We start from the raw sequence: 12,833 nt of genomic DNA on the forward strand, positions 1-12,833 counted from the left end.
CGCAACCGCATACCCACATTAAATGACGTCCGGCACCAGGCGTCCACCGAGGGAAAACCACACCACTTCACACAGCTTTGGAATGACATGTAGGCGATGGAGTTTGATTCAGTTTGAATAGCAGCATATGCAGATAAAACACATGTGGCAGTACATTGCAATTTAACACCCTTCTTTCATTTGGGTGTATTGTCGGATATACGCCCAAGGCCTGCGGTGCATTGTGTTACGACACCCTGGGGATCAATTCCAGCCCCACTTGACCCGAAGCCTCAACACAATTGAAATTAACAATTAATTCTTAGAAAATATTCGAAGTCTTTGGCTGCCCATTAACTGCAGTCACCAGATTTGTAAATTTAAACACAAGTTTTATTAATAACAATACATATGAGTAAATAGACAGCAAACTCAACTTGGTAACTATTATCTAGTTCCTGACCCCCATCCCCCCTTTAACTCACCCACACCCTCCTCTATGGACACACAAGATTAACAAACACAGAATACAACATTTGGCCAATTCATTGACCACCAGCCAACCAATCAAACCAAAGTCCTCTGAGCTCTTGGATGCCAGAAAGTCTGAGTTCTGTTAAAAAGCTAAGCTCAATAACACAGTGCACTATTATGCAGCTTTTGAGTTCCTTATTTCGTCTGCTCGACTTAAAAAGGTATATGTTCATTAAATATCCATGGATCAAAACGATGACAACAAAGTAAAATAAAAGGGAAATAAGGGAATCAACAGGAGGGCCTTTACAATTGTAGCTCCAATGTCAGTCTGTACAATTCCCACACATTAATATTCCAGAAGGCATTTGATAAGGTGCCACTTCAACGATTATTGCGGAAAACAAAGGGCCATGGTGTAGAGGATAATATACTGGCACAGACAGAAGACTGGTTAGCTAACAGGAAGCAGAGGGTAGCCATAAATGGTTATTTTTCTGGTTGGCAGGATGTGACCAGTGGTGTGCCATTTAGATTTGGGTTTATTGTCACATTTACCGAGGTACAGTGAAAAGTATTGTTCTTTATACAGTGCAAACAGATCATTCCGTACATGAAAATAAAACATAGGACATAAGATAGAATCACAATGTAAATATATAGCCACAGACATTGGGTGGAGCATACGGATTGCAGTACTATTCAGTACAGAAGATGTGTGAAGAGATCAGTTCAGACGATAAGAGGGTCATTCAGGAGTCTGGTAACAGCGGGGACTGTATTTGAATCTGATACACGTTTGTATCTTCTGCCCGATGGAAGAAGTTGGAAGAGAGAATAACCGAGGTGGGAGGGGTCTTTGATTACCTTGCCCGCTTTCCTAAGGCAGCATAATCAAAAATCAGCCGGGTTATCAGGGTTAGGTTGGAGGTTAATTAGATCGATGGTGGGACAGGCTCAAAGGGCCAAGTGGCTTACTCCTGTTCCTAACTCATATGTTCGCATGATACATGGATAGTTCGTCATTGTTAGACTGAACATAGAATTTCACTAATAATACTAATTAATGGCCTGTTTCAATAGCACCCCATCACTTGCTGTTTGGAAGACCTGTGATATGAAGCCCTCATAGCATTTTCTACCTGTTTTGAATTTAGCTGTGTCAATATTATATAGTAAGGTGGCATGAGACCATGGTTCTGAGATCACGAATAGATCAGCCATGATCTTATAGAATGGCGGAGCAGGCTCGAAGGGCCGGACGGTCTACTTCTGCTCCTAGTTCTTATGAGTGAAGGCACATGTACAGACAGGCCTATCAATATGCATGGGGGAGGGGGGGGGGGGGGGGGGGGGGGGGAGAGAAAGAGAGGGAGAGAGAGAAAGGGCAGATCAATCCCTACACTGTATATGTGTCAATGCTTATGGAACAGTAATGGCCCCCATGCTCCTATATGCTTTGGAGACTATGGATAACCTACAGCATGCATCTCAAAGCATTGGTGAAGTACACACAAACTAGGAACAGGAGGTCACTTAGCTCTTCGAGCCTGCGCCGCCATTCAATAAAGTCACGGCTGATTGGATTGGAACCTCAATTCCACATTCCAGCCGACCCCTGATAACCTTTCACCCCCTTGGCAATTGAGTAACACTGCAAGATCTTCCAAATCTGGAGGCAAGAAGGGTGGTCCAACGTAAGCAAGGCAACATGCTAAGCATCGAGGCGTTGATCCTTCAAAAGCAGCTCTGATGGACATTTTGTTTTATTTATTTTTTTAAAAATCGCTTATTGTCACAAGTAGGCTTCAAATGAAGTTACTGTGAAAAGCCCCTAGTCGCCACATTCCGGCGCCTGTTCGGGGAGGCTGGTACGGGAATGTCATGACATGTCATGTGTATACCTGATACCAGAACCATGAACTCTGAACTCAGTCTCAGCAGGAGGACAGTGGAAATGCTTCAGGGATGTACTCAAAGCATCCCTGAAGGGGTCAAACGTTTCCAACAATTCATGTCAGACCCTGAATTGTGACTGATCAAAATGGAGGAAGTTCATTCGGGCGCGCAGCAAGCACATCGAGACTTTGTTGGGAATGTGCAGAGTCAAAGTTGAGGTGTCAGAGAGAGCATAAAACCCCCCAAACAAAGGGCAGCACGGTGGCCAAGTGGTTAGCACAACCGCCTCACGGCACTGAGGTCCCAGGTTCGATCTCGGCTCTGGGTCACTGTCCATGTGGAGTTTGCACATTCTCCCCGTGTCTGCGTGGGTTTCGCCCCCACAACCCAAAAATGTGCAGAGTAGGTGGATTGGCCACGCTAAATTGCCCCTTAATTGGAAAAAATAATTGAGTAATCTAAATTAAAAAAAAAAAACCCCAAACAATTGGGGGGCGCAGTGGTTAGCACTGCTGCCTCACAGCTCCATTGAGCCAGGTTCAATTCCGGCCTTGGGTGACTGTCTGTGGGGAGTTTGCACGTTATCCCCGTGTCTGCGTGGATTTCCTCCGGGCACTCCAGTTTCCTCCCACAGACCAAAGATGTGCAGGTTAGGTGGATTGGTTGTGATGATAAAAAAAAATTGTCCCTTACGGTCTAGAGACGTGCAGGTTAGATGGGGTTACAAGGATAGGGCGGGGAGTGGGCCTAGGTAGGGTGCTCTTTTAGTAGATTGGGGAAGACACGATGGGCCGAATGGCCTCCTTCTGCACAGTAGGGCTTCTATGGTTCCAATTTGTCATATGTGGCAGTCTGCAGATTGCACATTGGATTCATGAGCCATCCCTGAACCTATCGAACGGCAGTGGAAGCAAGTCAACCGTAATCTCATCTCCTAGACACACCCTAAGGAAGATAACAGGTGACACTGCTTCATGACTGAAAAGACTTGGGCAATGGCTAGATTTAGTTATTCTTGCAGAGCAATGTTTCCAGTAAAGAACACTGGATAATGCTCACACTAATTGTTTAACAAGGATGTCCCATAAAAAAAAATCTTTAAAAAAACAATTAAATTATAACTTTATTAATTTTTATACAGCAGAATAACATGTTAACAAAAATATTAGTTTACAATGGTAATGCCCGAACAATCAGAAACAAAGACACCTTGTTGAGCATCGTAAAAGGGACTGCAGGACCGTATCTATCAAAAGTAATTGTTCTGTATTTACAGTGACACATCTGATGTATTAGAGAGGGCCGTGCAGTGAACTTTGACCACCATTTCTGTCTAGATGCATAATTAAACCAACTCCCTAGGAAGAACAAGGTGGTGTTGGCAGATAATACAGTGCCAATGTACTACATGGAATCCCTCATTTTAAAAAATATATTCCGGTTCCCATAAGTATCCTCCCTGTTAATGCGCCTACCTGATATGACCTCTGATCCCCACTTCAAATTAAACTAGGAAAGTAACTCTCAACGGCAAAATCAGATACACTGTCTGATGATGAGGTGACAGCAATGTGACTTCTCCAAAGAAACGTCATCACTCTATCTTTACAATCTATTGCTACTGTGTGCGCACAGAAAATACTAATTACCCAATCATTTTGAAATAAGCAATGTAAATAAAACAGCTAAGTGGAATGCGGTGTCAAAATTTGAACTAAATTAGATAATTTGAAATGAACTGACTCTAGAGACAGCACAGTGGTGCAGTGGTTAGCACTGCTGCCTCACGGCGCCGAGGACCCGGGTTTGATCCCGGCCCCGGGTCACAGTCTGTGAGGAGTTTGCACATTTTCCCCATGCCTGCTTGGGTCACGCTAAATTACCCCTTAATTGGGAAAAATAAATTGGGCACTTCAAATTAAAAAAAAAGAAATTAACTGACTCTAACTTAACAGTAGAAATTAATGGGTGCAAGGGCTAGGATTCTCTGTTGCTCGTCTGCCCTGCTACTGCTGACGGAGGATTTGGCGTGCCGTCCATGGAGGCGGTATTCTCTGCTGTTGTCAATGGGATTTCCCATTGAAACCACCCCGCCACAGGGCCGCAGGCGGGGTTGCATTGCCGGCGGGACCAGAGAACCCGCCGCCAGCCAATGGCCGGAGAATTCCGGCCAAGACATATCGTACTTAGGTCACCTGGATCTCCCAATAACTTTGTTTTTGTGGAAACTCAGTAAAAATGGCTGCACCGTGTGTAAAACCCGATGATAGAACATAGAACAGTACAGCACAGAACAGGCCCTTCGGCCCTCAATGTTGTGCCGAGCAATGATCACCCTACTCAAACCCACGTATCCACCCTATACCCGTATACCCTATACCCGTAACCCAACACCCCCCCCCCCCCCCTAACCTTACTTTTTACACTACGGGCAATTTAGCATGGCCAATCCACCTAACCCGCACATCTTTGGACTGTGGGAGGAAACCGGAGCACCCGAAGGATGTTACTTCATGAAATCCAGGTCAGGGTGCAGGAAACACGTCACAAGTGGCTCAGCCTAAAAGTCTACAGATTTTTCTTCATTTTTCTTATACATCATGAGGTTAGGCCACAAACGGAATCAATTACTATGAAGTGTACTATTCAAGTCACAAAACAGCCACCTTTGACTGGTCATTCCACAGTTCAAAGCCAATGAGCATTAGCACGTAAGGCGCTCTGGCGGAGACAGACCAGCAGCACTCTACACGCCTCAAACTGAATGAATTAACAATTTTGTAATATAATGTTGTTTTAAGGGATCCTGGGAGATGGGCGTTGCACACAAATGACAAGTTATTGAATTTGCTGACTGAATCAGATTTATTTCCAGGACACTGCCTCACCATCCACGTTGAAAAGGGTCGGCAAGAGGCCTGCTCGCTCGCTCGAGGGCAACAGCTGGCTGGTGGTGTCTGAACAAAGAGAAGGGTTGACTTGCCCTTTCAATTATTCTTCACTTTGCGGGAGTGCCCGGCATTCACTGGGGTATTGTCCCTAAAAAGAAAGTTGAGAATAATTCTGGAGAACGTGGCCTGGACTACACACTTTACCACTTCATGGTGCTGTGCTTCCCATATCAGAGTGCACCGGCACTCTGTACCCCACGGCCAGTGTTCTGCTCACTTCGTCACAGTGCCCCAAAGGACTGTGCTGTTAAATGCAAATTTCAAACACAAAATTGATGGCACTAGTGCAACTGATAAACCAAATGTGAAATGCTCTCACCATAGGTGCATGAAAAAAAAATCCTAATTACCAGTCTGCAGAGAAAACAGAAATATAGCAGTATAAATATAAAAAGGTACATTAGGAATTGGAGCACCATCCATGCTGCACTATATTATTTTACAATTGTATTAATTTGCCACATTGACTTGTTTGAAGTGGTTTGGCAAATTCTCTTTTCTTGGGCACCAGGAGACCTTTTTGGCATATTTACATGGAGACCGTGAATTGCATTACAGAAACCAAAGATACTGCTGGAAACGCTTTGGCCTCACTCAGTCTGTTATACTCGATAGGATACCAATACGGACCTAGAATAAGGGAAGGAAGACAACTGGATTAGGGTAGCTTGTTGGTAACTTCGAACCAGCGGCTCACATAGGAGAAACCCATAGAACCCCTATAGTGCAGACGGAGGCCATACAGCCTTTCGAGTCTGTACCGGCCCTCAAAAAGAGCACTCTACCCAGGCCCACTCCCCCCCCCACCCTATCCCCGCATATTGATTATGGCCAGTCCACCTAACCTGCACATCTTTGGACTGTAGGAGGAAACAGGAGCACCCAGAGGAAGCCCACGCAGACACGGGGGAGAACGTGCAACCTCCACACAGAGTCACCCAAGGCCGGAACTGAACCCGGGTCCCAGGCCTCGTGAGACAGCGGTGCTAACTGTGCCACCGTGCCGCCCTAAATACATAAAACTGTATTTTGATTTCTATTCATACTAGAGGAGGAATTTAAGCTAACAGTCTCTTCTGTCCTCTTTCAACTTTCTCGCCCTAATAATTTTTGTTCACTCCAGGTTATTGCCTTCCTCAGGATTCACATCATTACCGAACCATGATGCTATACTGTTCCGCAACTGACCAGCAGGCTATGAGCAATTACGGGAAATTCCGCTACTGATTTTTCACTGTGCCCAGGAATGACTTCCATCTTATGTCCTTGCCTGCCTCCAGCAGAATGGGCAGAGACCGGCGCTTGCCAAGATGGGTTCTAAAAAACCTGCTTGTCAGTACATTAATAAACCTAGCCACTGGGCTTCCCCAGGCAGACCTCATAATGCTCCTAGCCCAATGTCTGTAGTTGGAGACGAGACACGGGGTGACTCGAGGTAAAACAGGGAAAATTTGGTCTTCAGGTGTGGATAGAGAGGGTGATGATCCATTTATTGCCTGTCCTGAGAAAGCGATTTATGTGGCTTGCTAGGACACCTCCAGAGGGCAGGAGGAATCAATCCATGGAATGTGGGGCTGGAGTCAAATGTAGGTCAGACTGGGTGGGGGTAGCAGGTTCTCGCCCCTGAAGGATATTAGCAACAATTACCATCTTTTCCTCCAATGTGGGCGGCACGGTGGCACAGTGGTTAGCATTGCTGCCTACGGCGCTGAGGACCCGGGTTCGAATCCCGGCCCTGGGTCACTGTCTGTGAGGAGTTTGCACATTCTCCCCGTGTCTGCGTGAGTTTCACCCCCACAACCCAAAGATGTGCAGGTTAGATGGATTGGCCACGTTAAATTTCCCCTTAATTGGAAAAAATGAATTGGATATTCTAAATTTATTTTTTTTAAAAATCTTTTCCTCCAATGCCAGCCTGCAGATTACTAGATTTATTGAACTAATTTCTCACGTTATCATGGTGGAATCTGAATTCACAATATCTGGGTTGCCAGTCCGATATAAAGACATATTAAACTCCTAACCTGAAGGAAAAAACTAATAACATGATATATTTTATCAGATGAAAAATCAACGTGTGACATGAAGACTAAAGTCAGATTATTTACAGGACAATTTGATGGTGCTCTGACACGCTCTACTGCCAACCACATGGTTAGATCAATGACTATGATCTCCCCCTGTAGAAAGGCACCCAGTTGAGGGCATGCAATCCAATGTGATATGGGAAGCAAGTCACCTGAGACCCAGAGTAGCTGTCAAGATATGGCTCAGGAAGCCTGTGGTTGGGAAGAAGTCAAAGAACTGTTAAACTCAAAATCCTCAATGTGAAGAGAAGATACCACTCCCACAGCCCAACCAGCCTCATGTGCTGGATAGTAGGAAGCAACCAGATGACATGTGCCAAGTGATACATGTGCATTTTGAAAACGGAATTTGTAAGGAGCTTCCCCTTACGTTGTGTACAATAAATACAGACCTAATCACAGTCAGTGTCTTCACTAATTCCTTCATCATCCTTTGTAGCTTTCCTTGTATCTGATTCGTCTCCATCCAAATCCTCCTCACTCTCCTACAAGGAAACAAACATATTCTGTCAAGCTTTCTCTCTCCCTATGGTGGATACAAAGAAAATCAAGCTTTTCGGAATAAACAAAGATCACAAGTAATTTCTGGATAAGAGCTCAGTGGGTAACACTCCCTCCAAGTCAGACGATTGTTCAAGCACCATTCCAGAGATTTTGTACTTGTCTCAAATTTCAGATGGGACGTTAAATCAAGTCTTCCATCTCAAATGGATCCCATGGGATTATTTTGAAGAACAGGGGCGTTATCTCGTGGTCTCCTATCTTATATCTATCCTTCAATCAAAGATTATCCAGTCATTATTATGTTCCTAATTGTTGGGCTTTGCGATGTGTAAATCAGTTACCATGTTTCCGACATAACAGCACCCCAAAAGCTCTTCATCAACAGCAAAGGGTTATTTTCTGAAACCATGAAAGGCGCTACATAGAACATAGAAAGATACAGCACAGAACAGGCCCTTCAGCCCACGATGTTGTGCCGAACCGTTGTCCTAGATTAATCATAGATTATCATAGAATTTACAGTGCAGAAGGAGGCCACTCGGCCCATCGAGTCTGCATCGGCTCTTGGAAAGAGCACCCTACCCGAGGTCAACACCTCCACCCTATCCCCATAACCCAGTAACCCCACCCAACACTAAGGGCAATTTTGGACACTAAGGGCAATTTAGCATGGCCAATCCACCTAACCTGCACATCTTTGGACTGTGGGAGGAAACTGGAGCACCTGGAGGAAACCCACGCACACACGGGGAGGATGTGCAGGCTCCGCACAGACAGTGACCCAAGCCGGAATCGAACCTGGGACCCTGGAGCTGTGAAGCAAGTGTGCTATCCACAATGCTACCGTGCTGCCCTCAAGAACAAATTAATCTACACTCCATTATTCTACCATAATCCATGTACCTATCCAATAGCCGCTTGAAGGTCCCTAGTGTTTCCGACTCAACTACTTCTACAGGCAGTGCATTCCATGCCCCCACTACTCTCTGGGTAAAGAACCTACCTCTGACATCCCCCCTATATCTTCGACCATTCACCTTAAATTTATGTCCCCTTGTAATGGTTTGTTCCACCCGGGGAAAAAGTCTCTGACTGTCCACTCTATCTATTCACCTGATCATCTTATAAACCTCTATCAAGTCACCCCTCATCCTTCTCCATTCTAATGAGAAAAGGCCTAGCACCCTCAACCTTTCCTTGTAAGACCTGGTAAATCTCCTTTGCATCTTTTCCAAAGCTTCCACATCCTTCCTAAAATGAGATGACCAGAACTGCACACAGTACTCCAAATGTGGCCGTACCAAGGTTTTGTACAGCTGCATCATCACCTCACGGCTCTTAAATTCAATCCCTCTGTTAATGAACGCTAGCACACCATAGGTCTTCTTCACAGCTCTATCCACTTGAGTGGCAACTTTCAAAGATCTATGAACATAGACCCCAAGATCTCTCTGCTCCTCCACATTGCCAAGAACCCTACCGTTAACCCTGTATTCCGCATTCATATTTGTCCTTCCAAAATGGACAACCTCACACTTGCCAGGGTTCAACTCCATCTGCCACTTCTCAGCCCAGCTCTGCATCCTATCTATGTCTCTTTGAAGCCGACAACAGCCCTCCGCACTATCCACAACTCCACCAATCTTCGTATCATCTGCAAATTTACTGACCCACCCTTCAATTCCCTCATCCAAATCATGAATGAAAATCACAAACAGCAGAGGACCCAGAACTGATCCCTGTGGTACGCCACTGGTAACTGAGCTCCAGGCTGAATATTTGCCATTCCACCACCACTCTCTGACTTCTACTGGTTAGTCAGTTCGTTATCCAACTGGCCGAATTTCCCACTATCCCATGCCTCCTTATTTTCTGAATAAGCCTAGCATGGGGAACCTTATCAAATGCCTTACTAAAATCCATGTACACTACATCTACTGCTTTACCTTCATCCACATGCTTGGTCACCTCCTCAAAGAATTCAATAAGACTTGTAAGGCAAGACCTACCCCTCACAAATCCGTGCTGACTATCCCTAATCAAGCAGTGTTTTTCCAGATGCTCAGAAATCCTATCCCTCAGTACCCTTTCCATTACTTTGCCTACCACCGAAGTAAGACTAACTGGCCTGTAATTCCCAGGGTTACCCCATTCCCTTTTTTGAACAGGGGCACGACATTTGCCACTCTCCAATCCTCTGGTACCACCCCTGTTGACAGTGAGGACGAAAAGATCATTGCCAACGGCTCTGCAATTTCATTTCTTGCTTCCCGTAGAATCCTTGGATATTTCCCGTCAGGCCCGGGGGACTTGTCTATCCTCAAGTTTTTCAAAATGCCCAACACATCTTCCTTCCTAACAAGTATCTCCTCGAGCTTACCAGTCTGTTTCACACTGTCCTCTTCAACAATATGGCCCCTCTCGTTTGTAAATACTGAAGAAAAGTACTCGTTCAAGACCTCTCCTATCTCTTCAAACTCAATACACAATCTCCTGCTACTGTCCTTGATCAGACCTACCCTCGCTCTAGTCATTCTCATATTTCTTACATATATGTGTAAAAGGCATTGGGATTTTCCTTGATCCTACCCGCCAAAGATTTTTCATGCCCTCTCTTAGCTCTCCTAATCCCTTTCTTCAGTTCCCTCCTGACTATCTTGTATCCCTCCAGCGCCCTGTCTGAACCTTGTTTCCTCAGCCTTACATAAGTCTCCTTCTTCCTCTTAACAAGACATTCAACCTCTCTTGTCAACCATGGTTCCCTCACTTGACCATCTCTTCCCTGCCTGACAGGGACATACATATCAAAGGCACGTAGTACCTGTTCCTTGAACAAGTTCCACATTTCACTTGTGTCCTTCCCTGACAGCCTATGTTCCCAACTTATGCACTTCAATTCTTGTCTGACAGCATTGTATTTACCCTTCCCCCAATTGTAAACCTTTACATAAACGAATGCCTTTTTTTTTCCTGATTGAAACGTCAAATATTCAGGTGCAAGCTTTACTGACAAGACTATTTCACTACAGTCGTTACACAAAAGGCCAAGGCACCTTTCTCGGATTTCCCTGATCTCCTCGCACTGATGGTCATTTTGCTGTCCAGGGTGAGGCGCGGCCCAACTGCAGCCCAGTGCAGGCATGTGTCAGCAGAGCCTTAAGCCAGAAAACGGGAGTAAAGTTCAGTGGCGCTGACTGTTGGTCTCAGGACCTTCTAGTTATTGTTGGAAATCAACATGCCACGATGTTGCAAGGCCCTAAAAACTAGTGGTCGCCTAAGAAAGAGAATCCTACCCACTTTTGATCTTCTCTCTTTGGCTTCTCCTCTGAAGAAATGCTAGGCACAAACAAGCCTATCTTCACACCTCTACAGATCAGCCATAATCTTATTGAATGGCAGAGCAGGCTCGAGGGGACCATTGGCCGACTTTTACCCCTATTTTGGAAAAAAAGTGCAGGAAACTGAGATGGAAGGCAGGGGATCTTAGAATTTACCGTGCAGAAGGAGGCCATTTGGCCCATCGAGTCTGCACCGGCTCTTGGAAAGAGCACCCTACCCAAGTTCAACACCACCCTATCCCAATAACCCCACCCAACAATAAGGGCAATTTTGGACACTAAGGGCAATTTATCATGGCCAATCCACCTAACCTGCACATCTTTGGACTGTGGGAGGAAACCGGAGCACCCGGAGGAAACCCACGCACACACGGGGAGGATGTGCAGACTCCGCACAGACAGTGACCCAAGCCGGAATTGAACCTGGGACCCTGGAGCTGTGAAGCCATTGTGCTATCCACAATGCTACCGTGCTGCCCCCATCTCATTAGCTCTGCAGTTCAGGCAAAGTCCTGGAAATATTCAGGCAAAATAAAAGGGACTGAGACCCGATCTTCAGCGTCCGTGTTTTCCTGACTGTCGCTCTTTGGAATATATAATTCCCCAGTGTGATTGTCCCTTCCTCTCTACATGTAAATAAATAGCCACTCCTTGACACTTCCCTTCCAAACATAGTCGAGATGAGAACCATAAATATTGATGGAAATCATACACAAGAACCTGCATCATTCTACTTCCTCATGGGTAAAGACTGAAACCAGTAGAGTGTTCACATCGTTACCTGGTTGAGAGCAGTTAAAATGATGACCAAAGGTCAAGGTCACCATGGCTCGTAATGTCTATTATCTCATTATAGGGCTTATTTATCTACAGACCAATTGGGGGAGTTAATTTTTAGCATTATTCTTGGATGAAGCAGCTAGCTGATATGACCCATTCTCATATGTTTAAGGCACCACCTGAACTTTTAGAATTTGCTCCCTGTTATCCATGATCACAAATACAAATCTTTGGACTCGACTGACTGAATTATGATCTGATTGCCAAAGTATTAATTGGTTCGAACTCTTTCACATCATCTGATTCAATATATGACTTGAATAGGACAAGTGTAATAAGTGCTAACCACTGTGCCACCATGCTGCCCTGTTAGCTGATAATGTTTTTTTTAAATGTTTTTATTCTCCATTTTCACATTTTCCTTCAAATTTTACACCCCACCCACAGACAGTAAACGGAAATAAATACAAAATCAATCCCCTTAACAATAACAACGATCCCACCCTCCCACCACCCCAAACAACGGCCCACCTGTCAATATATGCATCCAATAAAACAAACCCTCCCACGGTGGAAACAAAAAACAATGGAGAAAAAGACAAAAAGAGTCCATGGTCACCATTAACCTAGAGAGTCCACTCCCCCCACCGCCCCCCCCTTCCTACACTCAATGCCATCCAACCTCTGAAAGAGTGCCGTACATGATACCCAAGAGTTGTAAACCACTGCCTCTTGTAAAACTCCTCCCCCCAACCTCGGTTACTTCCCCCCCAACTTTCCACCCCAGCTAGACCCCTCGGACCCTGTTCTGCCAGGCTCTG

The 12,833-nt window shown here is 45.3% G+C and overlaps 1 protein-coding gene across 4 annotated transcripts in view; it reads right to left on the reverse strand.

Moving 5' to 3' along the window:
- Nucleotides 1-4,763: 4,763 nt before the first annotated feature.
- Nucleotides 4,764-12,833, reverse strand: part of fancd2 (FA complementation group D2) — a 120,107-nt gene continuing 112,037 nt past the window's right edge. For 3 of the 4 annotated variants that reach the window (XM_038812301.1, XM_038812303.1, XM_038812304.1), the window contains 2 exons: nt 7,783-7,875; nt 4,764-5,933 (listed from right to left, as the gene is read on the reverse strand). In XM_038812301.1, coding sequence (XP_038668229.1) covers nt 7,783-7,875 — 93 coding nt within the window. In that variant the 3' untranslated portion in view covers nt 4,764-5,933. The remainder of the gene's footprint in view (nt 5,934-7,782; nt 7,876-12,833) is intronic. The other variant, XM_038812302.1, reaches the window with a different exon arrangement.

This window comes from Scyliorhinus canicula, chromosome 11 (assembly GCF_902713615.1).
Source record: "Scyliorhinus canicula chromosome 11, sScyCan1.1, whole genome shotgun sequence".
Taxonomy (NCBI): Eukaryota; Metazoa; Chordata; class Chondrichthyes; order Carcharhiniformes; family Scyliorhinidae; genus Scyliorhinus; species Scyliorhinus canicula.